Source organism: Geotrypetes seraphini, chromosome 3 (assembly GCF_902459505.1).
Source record: "Geotrypetes seraphini chromosome 3, aGeoSer1.1, whole genome shotgun sequence".
Lineage (NCBI taxonomy): Eukaryota > Metazoa > Chordata > Amphibia > Gymnophiona > Dermophiidae > Geotrypetes > Geotrypetes seraphini.
Window position 1 is genome coordinate 377,716,896 of NC_047086.1, and position 15,456 is coordinate 377,732,351.

General features: G+C 41.5%; 1 protein-coding gene across 1 annotated transcript in view; it reads left to right on the forward strand.

The window, feature by feature from the left end:
- The window catches only part of NRXN1 (neurexin 1), a 1,819,236-nt gene that overhangs the window by 757,290 nt on the left and 1,046,490 nt on the right, over positions 1-15,456 (forward strand). Inside the window, 1 exon segment of the mRNA XM_033938516.1 lies at positions 13,351-13,554. Within this exon segment, the coding sequence (XP_033794407.1) occupies positions 13,351-13,554 (204 nt within the window).

A 15,456-nucleotide genomic window follows, 5' to 3' on the forward strand; every position in this document is an offset into this window, starting at 1 on the left:
ATGGCTATTTCATTATGGCCAGTTCATTGTGGCTGTTTCAATGTGGCCGTTTCAGTACAATGAATCCAATTCATCCCACCCCATATAATTAATCTTTCCTTCGAACCACCGCCATGGCTTCCAGAGAATTTCTGAGCTCTCCCTTCACTTTATTGTCCCATTCCAAAGAACCACCCATACAGTCGTGTTCCATTGCCTCTCTCACCTCCCCCCCAAGAAGAGGAAGCTCTTCAACAATTTTATAAATGATCTGGACATTGGTACGACAAGTGAGGTGATTAAATTTGCGAACGATACAAAGTTATTCATAGTAGTGAGGACACAGGGGGATTGCGAAGATCTGCAACGTGACCATAATCAAGCTTGAGAAATGGTCATCGACATGGCAAATGAGGTTCAACATGAATAAGTGTAAAGTGATGCATGTCGGTAACAAAAATATCATGCACGAATACAGGATGTCCGGGGCGGTACTTGGAAAGACCTCCCAGGAAAAAGACTTGGGAGTTCTGATCGACAAGTCGATGAAGCTGTCTGCGCAATGCGCGATAGCAGCAAAAAGGGCAAACAGAATGCTAGGAATGATAAAGAAGGGGATCACAAACAGATTGGAGAAGGTTATCATGCCGCTGTACCGGGCCATGGTGCGCCCTCACCTGGAGTACTGCATCCAGCAGTGGTCGCCATACATGAAGAAGGACATGGTACTACTCGAAAGGTCCAGAGAAGAGCGACTAAAATGGTTAAGGGACTGGAGGAGTTGCTGTACAGTGAGAGATTGGAGAAACTGGGCCTCTTCTCCCTTGAAAAGAGGAGACTGAGAGAGAACATGATCGAAACATTCAAAATACTGAAGGGAATAGACTTAGCAGATAAAGACATATTGTTCACCCTTTCCAAGGTAGGGAGAACGATAGAGCACTCTCTAAAGTTGAAAGGGGATAGATTCCGTACAAACGTAAGTAAGTTCTTCTTCACCCAGAGAGTGATAGAAAACTGGAACTCTTCCGGAGTCTGTTATAGGGGAAAACACCCTCCGGGGATTCAAGACAAAGTTGGCCAAGTTCCTGCTAAACTAGAACGTACGCAGGTGAGGCTGGACTCATTTAGAGCATTGGTCATTGACCTGGGGGGGCCGCCGCGTGAGTGAACTGCTGGGCACAATAGACCACTGGTCTGACCCAGCAGCGGCAATTCTTATGTTCTTATGTTTAGTGCCAATATTTAGTAGAGTATATTAATCCATACCATTTTACACTGTACTCTACCATCAAGTCTGTCCGTTACTTTGACAAGATGGCGGCAGTGTTTTTTTAACTCCTTTATTGAAACTTCATTGTGACATCCTTAGGAGTGTATTTTCTAATTGGTCTCTAACTCTCCATTGATCTTCTCACATTACTTTGTTAACCCCCATTGGTCAGCCACTAGCTTATGGAATTTAACTTGTTTATTATCATTATCTATTTATTACCCTAGCCCTCAAAAAATATTTGTTCAAATTAGTGTCATTCATTCGATTTCAAGATTTAATCCCTTCAGCCGCTCGGTATCTAATGTGAAAATCCATCTTTGTTCACTATAATTTGACATACGCTCATAGTTACCACCCTCCCATTCTTCAGTTAACTGATCTATTTCTCATCATTTAATATCATTCCAGCAATGATTCTTGTCATGCCAGTGCTGAACTAATGGGGCTTCTTGCATAGTCTCTGTCAAAATTCTCAATTTATGTTTGTTTGATCAAATATGTATTGGCCTAGAGCTTCTGTCAACGTAAATTAAATTACATGTACATTTTATAATATAAATCACATTCTTACTTTTACAATTAGTAGATATTCTAATTGAGATCTTTTCTGCCCCAGACATTTTCTATTTGTGTCCTTCTATGGTAGTCTCACACCATTGGAATGACCCATATTTCACGTCAACGTGCTTAATCTTCTTTTTCCTTAAATGGGCATATCTACCTTTGGCCACCAATTCACCTACATTCTTATTCCTTTGATATGCTATTGTTGGAGGTGTTGCAAACTCATCTGAAAAAGTTGTAAAATATGCCAATATTTGAGGATTAACTGCTTAAGTTGTTGTGCCACCTTCTCATAAGGCAAAACACATACTCATTTATCCTCTTGTTCATTCTTTTCTTGTAATTCGGATAGTTTCTTTCTAAACGTCTTTGCTGTAGATGCTTTGCTTCATCTTGGAAGAACTCCATAGTAGAACATATTCTTCTCAGTCTTAAAAATTGGCCTACAGGTAAATTATAACGTAATGAATATGGGTGGGAGCTATGGAATTTTAATAGCGTATTCCTCTTAGTTGGTTTTCTGTATAAACTAGTATATAGTTCAGAACCTTGCTTCATTATTAGCACATCCAGAAATTATATTTGGCAAAAATCATACTGAAGTACAAATTGAAGGTGAGGATCACATGTATTCAACCAGTTACTAAGTTCTACTAAAGTCTCTTCCGAACCTTTCCAGATAAATAGAATATCATCTAAAAATCTCTTCCATAGGAGTACTGAAATAAATCTCTCTGATGGATATACAAACGTTTCTTCAGATCTCTCCAGGTTGCTACTGACAGAGCTACAGTAGCTCCCATCACTACTCCTTGTATTTGTTGATAATAATTGCCTGTGAACCAGAAAAAACTTTCTTTCATTACAAATTTTGCCAAATCATTCAAAAAATTGGTAGATATTCTTTCATTTGGTCTTCTTTTTTTCCAGTGTTATATTTATTATTTCTAAAGCTCCCTCCTGTGGGATCTTAGTATATAAGCGTACTACATCCAAAGTGGCTAATCATACTTGTTCATCGATATTATCTATATCTCCCAAAATTCACAATAAATGAGAGGAATCTTTTTAGAAAATATTTGATTGGAGTTTTTGCTGGTTGAAGAAAATAATCTAGGAATGTATATAATGGTTCTAGAAATGACTCCTTGGTATAAGTTGTCCAAGTGGACCAGTTTTACTTTTTGTGAACCTTTGGCAAAAGTACATTTTTGGTGTTCTCAGATGTTCTTCCATCAGGAATTTACTTTCTTTTGATGTTATCATCCCTAACTTCTGAGCTGGAACAATCAATTGTTTAATCTCGTCTTTTGGTTTACCTTCGCTCCTCCCCCCCCCAAAAAAAAAACAAACTGGAAATGTTTGTTTATTAAATTGATATCCCACAATTTTTAACAGATCAATGCGGCTTACAAAACATAATAAAATCAGTTAAAACAAGAAAAGAATGCCATTATCAATAGGAAAAACCTAATTTAAATAATGAAGAGAAAACCCCCCAAACAAACCCAAACCTCTTTTTGATGTGTTCTCCTGAATGCAGTCTTCTCAAGCCAACTGACAATCTAAAAATTACATCAAACTGAATGCCAAATTAAAAACATGAATTAAATTTTGGAATCAAAGGTTCACCTTGAATAATTTGTGGAAGGTCGTTCCATAAGGATGAAGATAAAAAGAAAAAAGCAGAACTACGAGTTGATTCATAATGAGCAATTTTGGGGGGAAGGAAGTACCAATCTCTGAGAGTTAACTGACCATAATGTACGTGTTGGGGATATATGGAATACCCCCCAAAATCCAAAAAACAACTTTTTTTTTTTGTTTATACATACATTTCTATACTTCTCCCTCCATATTCGCTGTGATAGGGGATTAACAGAACCGCAAATACTGAAAAACCACGAATAACTTTTTTATATGTCATTTGCTGTTTCTATTAAAAACCATTGTGAATATGGTGAAACCGTGAATAACATGGTGGGAGACCTGGCCTGTTTCTGAAGGAGAGGCAAAACATGGTGAACAAAGTGCTGGGAATCAGCGATTTTCTCTGTAAACACTTGGAATCATCGATTTCTCTATGTAAGCTGATGTAATTTGAGGGGAGGAGCCAGCAAGCTAAAAACCGTGAATAATCGAAACCGCGAATGCTGAAACTGTGAATATGGAGGGAGAAGTATATTTTATCTTGAATATTCTTTACTTCCTGTATATAGTTTATTGCATTACACACTGAAATATCTAATGAATATTGATTTTTACTAGGTTAGAGCATCTTTGTAATAAGCTTCAGGATACCTTGCATCATATCTGAAATAAACACTTCTTATGCATGGAAAGTGAAGTATTTGTGATTATTTTGGCATTGCTAGCGTTTCTTGATTATACATAAAACAAAACCATCAGTGTAATCTGAGAATTAGTTTTAGCTGTGTATGGATAGCAAACCAGATGGAGGGACAGATGTCACTGCAATATAATTTGGCTTCCTTTCTAATTTTCATTGTTGATCACAGTATGCGAATGCCCTTAGGCAAAATCTTTCACAGGTGTATAGTATATGTTTGACTAGACTCAACTTGAATCTACAAGAGCTCATTTGTTCTTTACCTAGATATACAGAGAAATAATATCATGACAGAATACCTAATGGATGGAGTGTGTCAGAATACCTAATGGATGGTCATACGCAGTCATTAAAATTGAGTAAATGTAAGAAGGTACACATTGCAGGATATTACAAATGCACTTTTGTCTGACAAGTCAGTACAACACATGAGGATACGGCAGACCTAACTAAGCAAAAATCAAGCACTTGATTTTTGCTTAGTTAAGTCTGCCATATACTGCTCTGCTAACGGATCTATCTTAGATCTGGTTGCTTGCTCTCTATCTATTACATGAGTATGGGAGAAAATTGATATTAAATGGAGTCTGATAAATAAGTTCAAATTTGACTTACAAAAATAACATAAAATATTTAAAATTAAATTTAAAAATTGTTAAATTCAAACGGAGGTTAAATTCAAACGGACACCTAATTAAACATAGAAACATAGAACGTGATGGCAGAAAAGGACTCAGCCCATCTAGCCTGCCCACACTAGTGGCCCACCCCCTAACTACCTCCATGAAGAGATCCCACATGCCAATCCCATCTTTTCTTAAAATCTGGCACGTTGCTGGCCTCAATTACCTGTTGTGGAAGATTATTCCAGCGATCAACCACCCTTTCGGTGAAGAAATATTTTCTGATGTCGCCATGAAATTTCCCACCCCTGATTTTCAACGGATGCCCTCTTGTTGCCGTGGGTCCTTTAAGAAAAAAGAGATCCTCTTCCACCTCGATACGGCCCGTGACATATTTGAACATCTCGATCATGTCTCCCCTCTCTCTGCGTTCCTCGAGTGAGTACAGCTGCAACTTACCCAGTCGTTCCTCATACGGGAGATCCTTGAGACCTGAGACCATCCTGGTGGCCATTCACTGAACCGACTCAACTCTCCGCACATCTTTTTTGATAATGCGGCCTCCAAAATTGTACACAGTATTCCAGATGGGGTCTCACCATGGATCTGTACAACAGCATTATGACCTCGGGCTTACGGCTGACGAAACTTCTACGGATACAGCCCATGATTTGTCTAGCCCTGGATGAAGCTTTCTCCACTTGATTGGCTGCCTGGGGTTCTTTGAGATCTCTTTTCCTCCGTTTGGATGTAATGGGTACATCATAAGCGTTACTTGCTGGGTGTTTTTCTAAGATGCGCTATGGTCTTTAGCACACGCTAAACGCTAATGCGTGCATGTTATCCTAGGGACATGTTAGCGTTTGTGAAAGCTAAACACGCGCTAAAATGCTCCTTTGTCAAAGGAGCCCTTAGTGTTCTTCATATATTAATTATCTTGGGTTTCATACTTGAACATTAATTCAAGTTCCACATGTGATATTAGTAACTGTAAGGTGCACATTGCAGGATATTACAAATGCACTTTCGCCTGACGACTCAGTACAACACCTGAGGACATCTAGTTCAGATTTTGCAATGTCAGACTCAACGAGTAGGTCATATGTTAAGGGGGTGGTTTTATAACATGTCACAGAGGGCAACAAGGCGCCTATTTTGGTCCAGTTTTACAAGAGCCTATTTAAGCATTTACATCGACATGTTACGGATGGAAATTGCGTGTAAAATTCCCCTGTAAGTGATTTTCATGTGGTGGATACAAGTAGAAAAAAAACATTCCCAGATCTCATCATTTATCCGTCTGTAGCCATGTTTGTGTGTGAGGTCTTACCATGCTTCCAGTTCTTAGATAATTATATTCCTACTAGTTTTTTAGCCCGTTATATTAACGGGTGCTAGAACAGATGTGTAGATTTAGGCATTCTTTCTTTCTCCCTGCACCCTGTCTGCCTTTTTTTCTTTCTGTCTTTCTCCCCCTGTCTGTCTTCCCTTCTCCCTTCCTTTTACCTCCCCCCTGTTCAGCAGCACCTCTTCCCTGCTCCCCCTGTCCAGCAGTACCCCTTCTCCTTTCCTTTTACCTCCCCCCTGTCCAGTAGTACCCCTTCTCCCTTACCTGCTCACTGTCCAGCATCCACTAGACCGGGTAGTCTCAGGGCTTTTGCTAGGCAGGCCCACCTCACATTATCAAAGTGGGCCAGCCTAGCAAATTCCACGCAGCTGCTTCCGCTGCTGGTCCAGGGGTGAGGAGAGGCGTCGTCAGAAGTCAGCCAGCGTCGGAGATCAGGGCAGGAACGTTGCTGGGGAAACCGCCGCACGTGTTGCAAACCACCGGAGGTTCCTATTGTGCATGTGGTGACACGGTGCCACTGATCACAGCCGCATGGAGTTCCAACTGCGCATGCGCGCTAAAAGTTTTATTATAGTGGATACTTGTCTATTCTACATGATTAAAAGAAAAAAAAGTTATCCACTCCATACTTTTGAAAAAAAAAAAAAAAGGGGGGGTAGCTGGTAGCTTTTGCTTTATTTATTTATTTCCACTATACATACCATGTAATACAGAGAGAGAGAAAGAAAGGTGGGATGAGAGAAGAGGATTTGTATGTGGGAATAACCATCCTTTTTTACAAGAGGATCTACTAAATGTACAGCCTCTTGTACAATAGGTCCACGACTACATTTCAAAGTCCTTCCATGTTCAGAGAGACCACCTTACCTCCCGCCTCTCCCCATCACACACACACATAGAATGTTAGATAAGTGCTTGCTCCCTCTGCAAAGGGCCCTGATCCTAAAATCAGCAAACCCCCATCCTGATACCACCTGATCTGCCCCTTAAACAAGACCCCCATCATGGTACAGCCCTCCCCATCCAAACCCCTATCACAGTATCCATCCTTGAGTAATCCATCTTTCATGGCACAGACCCTCCTGTGTCGCCTCGCAGCATACAATACCCCCCCCCCCCATCTCCTTCCCTGGTATGATACAGATTCCTCCAAGTTACCCCTGATGCGACGCAGATGTCTTTCCAGAATCCTCTTCCAGTTCCTCAAAAGTGAGCAAAAAGTCTGACAAGTGGCAGTCTCCCCCTCGATTAGCATCCAAACCCCTCAAATAGGGTTACCATATGACTCCAGAAAAAGGAGGACGGATTGAGAGATCCAGATTTTACTTCCAATGCTTTCAATGGAAGTAAAGCCCAGATATCTCAATCCGTCCTCTTTATTTCTGGAGCCATATGGTAACCCTACCCTCAAACATAGTCCATCCCAGCAGACCCCCTCACAGCCATCCCCAACCCAGTCCTGCTTTTTGGGAGTGTCCAGTGGGATGGGAACAATGTTCGCTTTTTCCTGTCTTGTGTTTCTGGCTCATGAAAATAGCCATTGAGACATCTTCCAAGAACTGGGCTGGGATGGGGGTTAAGGCAGTGCTTTGGGAGGGGTGCTATGTTTGAAGCCCTTGGCCTCAGGGGAGTCAGTTAATCCGGGGGAAGGGGGAGGCTTCCATGTGGCAGGGTCTTGTTCACACTTGGAGGCCTCCCTGCATGGGGAAGTGTCTGAAGGAGGGATCTTTGCCATACCAGGGGGTGACTCATGGGGGAATTTGTGTTACACTGGGAGATTTTTTGAGGGGGGCCCTGTGCTGTGCCAGGGTGTTAATCAGGGTATCAGGCGCTATGATGAGACAGTTAGGGGTTCCAGTGTTTATAGGGATGTAGTAAGGGGGTGGCAGTCTGCCCCAGATGCCATCTTGATGAGGGCACCGGCAACAGTCCTCCTCTCCGCCCCTCCCCCACTATCGCATGTGTGTGCCCTTTCCGTTCCCCCGTACTGCTGTAACATTCCCAGCGTGAGCAGCAACCCCAACCTGCTGCTCGCGCCAGCATCAGCTCTTCTTCTGACATCACTTCCTGGACCTGCTCCTAGAGAGTGACATCAAGGGAAGAGTAGCAGCTTGAAGTTGCTGCACGCACCAGGAGGTATTGGGGGAAGGGAAGAGTCATGCGGCAGGAGGGGGCAGGGAAGGAGCAGATGTGGAGTGGCAGATAATAGGGTGGGAGAGGGGCACTACCACCCACACCCTGCCCCCCCCTCCCCGGGTCCCTCTCACCCTCGCTATGCCACTGGGTGTTGAGATGAGTAGTTCATGGGGGCTCAAGATGGGGTTAGGTGACATTGGGGTGAGCATTATCAGCAAAGTGTCTCAGAGCAGGTATGATTTCCAACATCTCAGTTTCTCTGGATTGCTTATGAGAAATAGTGATTGCATGTCTAGTTTAGACTTCACTCTACCCACCATCCCCACCCCCCTTACTTCCCTAAGTGTGACTGGACGTGTTTTGAAAGCCTGAGCTCTAGTATTACTTCTAGAAGTAGCAGCGGCCATTTTCAGCCTGGAGGGAGTATCACGGCAGACGAGATTGGGACTTGCTCCTGTGCTATTAGACCCTAGGGAGCCCCAGTAAGATAAGTGTTAGCATCAGAGAGACTGGAAGGTAGAGGAGCTTGCCCAGGGTTTGGCTGCAGGAAGGAGATTGCTTCAGGAGAGGGAACCACATGATAGGCATACACCATCATGTAGGGAGGGGGGATTGGAAGGAGTGGGACATGCCTTGAAGGGGGATTTCTGAGGGAGGTGCCATTTGGGAGAGTGCTGGGTGAATGAGCAAGCTGAGTGGATTTCTATTGGGAGAAGGTGCTTTGTTCAGGTAGGTTGCTTGCTGTTGGAGGGGCTGGGGGGGTATTAAATGGACTGCCTATAGAGTATGTCTATAGGGTCTTTAGTTAACCTCAAGAAGTACTGCTGGTGTGGGAGCTGAAGGTGCCGCAGAGGAGTTACTAAATTTGGGGATAAATGAGAAGATAGGATAGCAGAGAAGGTGATCATGGTGGCCACGGTCTGGGGGCAGAGAGAGGTGGTCCTACAGCAGGGCATTTAGATGTGCCTTGGAGCAGGTATAAATGTCAGGGTCTTCAAATGAATGCCTGTATTGTAGGCCCATCCAGGCCACTCCCTCTCCCCGCCTCCTTGCTATTTAAACACAGTATGTTTAGCTTCCCCATGTACGAACGACCCCTGCTCTAAAACAACATTTAAACATCTGGGTCTCTCCAGACATTTAATTGGCATGTATACGTGAGAATACCTGTGAGAATGCTTGTAATGACTACCCAAAGAAAATATAGACTATTACACTATGCATTACAACCATAAAATAGTAGGTGATAAAAATGTCTCCTTAGGGTGGCTATACTTAAAACAATTTGCTTCTTATGTTCAATCATTTTTATTGAAAGAATAAAGTAAAAATACATTTATATTATACAGAAAGATATTCTTTACAAATGATTTCACAAATGTTACAATTCTAATCCATATATTCTATAAAATTTTATCATTCCTCCAAACATTTTATATAATAAACCATAATTCCCCCGATTACCCCCTCCCCCCTTCCTCCCTCACCACCCCCTCCTTCCAAATCTTTTCATCCCCCCCTTCCATTCCATATCCCTTCCCTCCATCCCATAATCAATTCCCCCTCCCCGAATGAAAGGTGACAAAAATAAAGAAATGAAATAAAGATCTGGAATGCAATTTAGACAACCATAGCTTCAGTGTAAATCATTGAGAATTAAACTTATTGCTCTAGGTGAAAGGTTTTGAATATAAGGATCCCAATCCTCCATAAAAAGTTGAGTTCTTCTAGAAGATCGCCGAACCTCCCAGACCTCAAATAAAAGTAAACGATGCAACTGGTTCCTCCAGTGCCAAAAACTTGGAGATTCTTTCTGTAACCAATATTGCATAATACATTTATGCCCAATCATACATGCCTTCTGAAATTAAATACATTTCCCTTTGCCAAATACCCTACAAGCTGCTGCCTTGCCAAAAATTACTCCCCTTGGAGAACTCGCCACAGGACTACCCCCATAAAAAAAGGGGGAGGGGGAAAATATTTCAAAAGAAACATATTTCTCAAATAATAAAAAATAATTAATTGAAACAAAGAAAAAAGATTGAACATCATTTCAATTATTTTATGTAATTCCAGCTTAATTTAAAAATCCATCTGGAGCCATCAGAGTGATGGCTAGAATCCTAGGAAACGTTATAAACAGCAGAATCTTTCTGAGTTGAAATCTTCTAAAAGATAAGTCAGGCTCATAAAAATTAACCATTAATAGTAAAAGATAGGTTATCTCTTACCAATTCACGCACAATTTGCCAAGGCATATCCTAAAAAAATTACAGAAATAATGCTGAAAACACCATATACCATTAAACACTAACCCTCCCTTTTTACTAAACCACAATAGCGGTTATTGCTCTGTGCTGCTCCCGACGCCCATAGAGTTCATATGAGCGCAGCTCCATGCTCTAATAAACCGCTATTGCGGTTTAGTGAAAAGGGGGGCGGGGGGTAAGAAAGTAATTCTCTAAGGGGCACCTAGAAGTAAGCTCTAGGTTAGCATCTATTTGAAGCCTAATCTATAAAGCAAGGATTCTCAATCCAGTCCTCGGGACACACCCATCCAGTCAGGTTTTCAGGATATCTCCAATGAATATGCACAAGACAGATTTGCATATAGTGGATATGCATACAATGGAAGTGACGGGTATGTAAATCTCTCTTATGTATATTCATTACGGATATCCTGAAAACCCAGCTGGCTGATGGTCCCCCAGGACAGGGTTTGGAACCACTGCTTTATAGAATAGGTTTTAGCTAGGTGCTTTCCTCTAGCCTCCATTCTAGAATTTGTTTCTAAATAGCTCTAAAAATTATGCAGCAAGCATTCAGAACAATTTACCATGGCAGGAGAGGCTCCTTGCCTGGTTTAAGCTTGGTCAGCGAGCAGGCCATCCTCTGATTTTTAGAGGCATTTAATCACAGTTCTACTATAAACCTCCTACGACTGTTAAAGCACTCTCAGGTTAGTGCGGGGATGGTCTTGGGTAGAGCCAGGATACTGCTGGGATTTCTGGCCACATAACCAGGTAATTGTTCGACTCAAGTTAGGACGACAAGAAAGGGCTGTCCTAACTTAATCCAGAGGTTTAGAATATTGTATACAATTATGGAGACCGCTCCTTCAAAAAGATATGAAAAGGATGGATTCGGTCCAGAGGAAGGCTACTAAAATGGTGTGTGGTCTTCGTCGTAAGGCGTATGGGGACAGACATAAAGATCTCAATCTATAAACTTTGGAGGAAAGGCAGGAGAGGGGAAATATGATAGAGATGTTTAAATACCTACGTAGCATAAATGTGCGTGAGCCGAGTCTCTTTCAATTGAATGGAAGCTCTGGAATGAAGAGGGCATAGGATGATGTTAAAGAAGTGATAGGCTCAGGAGCAAACTAAGGAAATACTTTTTTACAGAAAGGGTGGTAGATGCGTGAACAGTCTCCTGGAAGAAGTGGTGGAGACAGAGACTGTGTCTGAATTTGAGAGGGCATGGGATAGGCACATGGGATCTGCAGATGGGCAGACTAGATGAGCCATTTGGCCTTTATCTGCCATCATGTTTATATTTGCCCAGGTACCAGTCTGAATATTTCTAGTACCCTGATAAGTTCTGCTGGCCACCTAGGATCTCCATCTTAAGTTGAAGGCTACCCGAGAAGCTGTTTTAACTTTCAACAAGCCACCTCCCTTTGGAGGGGCAGATTTGGTCCCGTGGCTACTCCTTGTGACTCTGGGCAAGCCACCTAACCCTCCATTGCCCAGGTACCATAGTGAAATTGTGACTCTGCCAGGACAGAGAGGGGAACTACTTAAGAGTACCTGATTACTATTCAATGTATTGTAAACCGCTTTGGGTGAATCTCTTCGTGAAAAAAGTGGTTAATAAATCCCAATCAGTAAATAAATGGCGTTCTGTACTGTAAAAGTTCATTGATAGCATGCATCTACTGTTCTACTGAAGAGCACCATGCTGCGGTCTTAGTGAGTGGTGCAGTCTCCTTTTATCAGCGATGGCCAAGCAAGGAGAGCGGAGTGAGGGCATCGTTGGGCAACTTGCTCAAGGATATTCAAAACTAAATGTGAAAAATTAATTTGCCACAGAAACATACGATCCACACAATGCAAATTAATAAAGATGTCTGAAAAGGGCAAAAAAAGAGAAAGATAGAATAAAATAAATTATTAAATAAGTTATGTAAGAGTAGATAGTAAAATGAAGGTTTGGTCAATGAAAAACAACCATTACCACTGAAATTAGGGGTGAAAGCCTATGTGATCCCTTAAGTGGTGTTCTGAGACACATTCCTTCATATAAGTAAGACATCTTTATTAATTTGCACTGTGTGGATCGCAAGGCCCAAGAATAGCTCAGTAGAGTCCTGCTTGTGAACATTTCAGACGAGAGGGTCGTTCCCTGTTCTGTCCCTCAGTTCTTCGGGGTTTTTATGAACTGGGATCAAGTTTCAAGTTTGACCTTTATTTGATAAATCGCTTATAATAACATCTAAGCGATGTACAGTAATAAAAACCATCAGGGTGTGGTAATACAATTAATTTACAATAATTACTCATAAAACAAACAAAATTAGACGAACAGGAGGGGGTGGGAAGGAAGGGGAAAAGTTACAATCTTGTTCTTAGTTAAAGAAAGACATCGAAAGGGAAGCACATTGGGTATTAAAGGGTAAGAAAAAATGTTGGACCTAAAAAATGCTAAAAGGTGGAATGACTTTGCTTTCAGAAATGGATTTGGGGTGCGGTGAGTTAGGCTTAACTGACATTATTATTTTGAAGGTTGTCTCTCAGTCTCTTTCCTTCCCCCCCCACTTCTTGAAACTCCCTCCCCTCACCCCTACCTTTGCAGCCTATTCCTTCTCCACCCTCTCAACAATCCTTGCACTCTCTTCCCCCCTCCCTCCCCTCAACAATCGCTCTCTCAACTTTCTTCCTTCCCCCTCCTATTTCTCTTTTTTTGTGTGTCCAATAGGAGTTTGCCATAGGAGGTGTTTGGTTGATGTAATGATTTCCATAGGTCAAGATCAAGCGTAATGATTTATCCATTGGCGTTTCATTTTCAGAGGCAACCGTGCTGAGCTACGACGGCAGCATGTTCATGAAAATTCAGCTCCCTGTCGTTATGCACACGGAAGCGGAGGACGTGTCTTTGCGATTCAGGTCTCAACGGGCCTATGGCATCTTAATGGCCACCACTTCCAGGGATTCTGCGGACACTCTTCGCTTAGAACTTGACGCTGGACGAGTGAAACTAACTGTCAACCTAGGTAACACCCTTCCCATCCTGTCTTCCAGTTCACCCCATTATCATTTGTCTCTTGCTTGCAAACATTCAATCAAACAGCTTGAAAGCTGAACAAACAATGCAGTGAGAAAAAAAATAATCCCACCGTTTGAAGGTTTTTGCTTTTATTTGTTCTATTCTTTTGTTCTCTTTCCATAATGACATTCTAAATGCCATGCTATGTTTTTCTGTCACAGAATCGTTTAAAAAGAGAGGCCTAGCTTCTTTAGCGGATGGCACTTTTCTTTTAGATGGTCTCCAACTAGTTATATTTTTATCGAATAAAAGGAAGGAAGAGAGATTGTAAATAATTGCTCTGCTTATTAGATGCAGCACAGCCCAATTATAGCACTCTGGTTGGCATCCTGTGCTACCAGCCGCTGCCAATCAACAATCTTTTTTAATGAGGACTTTTAAGCCTTGCCTATTGCTGGCCTCCGTGCGCCCTCTCTTTTTAACTGGTCTGTATGTATGGTAAAATCCACCCTGTCTGTTCTGATGTATTGTGATGATAGCTTGATGTGTCGAGAGACAGCACAGAACCCTTCAATGCCTAAAGTCTGCGGCCCTGAGCAAACAGCCATGTGAACACAATCAACACACTTTCTTTTACAGAAGAAATGCTTTTATTTGCTTTAGACCAAAAATTAGTGTTCTAGAATTTATGGTTTTGCTTTTTAAGCTGCTCTACAATCCAATCTGGTCTTTTATTTTCTTTGATTATATGCTTTTAAGGGCAAACAAGTTATTACCCAGTCTTCAAAAAAGTAACAAGTAACTCTAATCTAATTACAGTTTGAATAGACTTGCTAATGCAATCTACTATAGTTAGCACCACAATTTCAGAGATTATATGGAAGACTATTTCTTATGCATAGAGTACTTTCTACAGAAATCATCGATAGAAAGCATTTAGGGAACAAGTTAAGAGTCATTTAGTTGAGCTGGTCAGGTTCACTAAGCTTTTTTCCCCCATTTTCCTTATTAAAGTCAGGCGTATAATAATACAGGCAGGTAGAGTTGCTGCATTCGTGCAGCCATAAGACAGAATTCAAATCAGGAGACCCTCCGTACTCTCTTCCTCTGACTGCTCTCCTGCAGCTCCATCTAGTGGCAGCATCAGCATATTGCATAGTTACAGAAAATAGCAACACTTTTATTTATTATGCCAATAAGGATCATCGAGAAAGCATGAACTGAGAATAAGAAGCAAAGTATTCTGTTGAAAGAGGTGTAGACGTTGGTGCTTGGCTGTTTGCAACCACTTTTCTGATGCGGTTGACGACACATGACAAACTCAGCTACATGGAAACACAATCTAGGTTTTAGTTAATGCTCCTCAAAGGCACTAAAGAACAGCCTCATGAAAATAAGACATATGTCTACTGTTCACTGTGTTATAGTAACCATAATTAGCACAGTTTAAGCTAAATATGAAATATTGGCTTTTCAATAGTTATAATAATCAATTGCAGTTCCATAGGCTAGCATTAGCTGTCAAACAAAAGGTGGGCAAAATGTATTGAACAGGAAGTGATTCCAGGATTTGGAGGAGCCTTAATAAGGTATCCTGTCTTCAATATGTCAGTCGCTGCCGCCTATAAACCCAATTTTAAAAAAATAATATACACATATAACATATATGTAAATACACATGGTCATGTTTTTGAGGTGTCTTAATAATTATTTTAAATATATGAAGTGATGTTTTTGATGGGTCTTAATGTATATATTTGTGTTTAACTTTACTGTGCCAAGATTACAAGATTTCAACCTTTGAGGTACGCAGTTGAGTTCCAAGACGTCCGGTGCTAGCACGGCATGCTCTATGCCCCATCGTGATGGAGCACTTTTTAATTACATTGCAAAGGAAGTATCTGTTCTT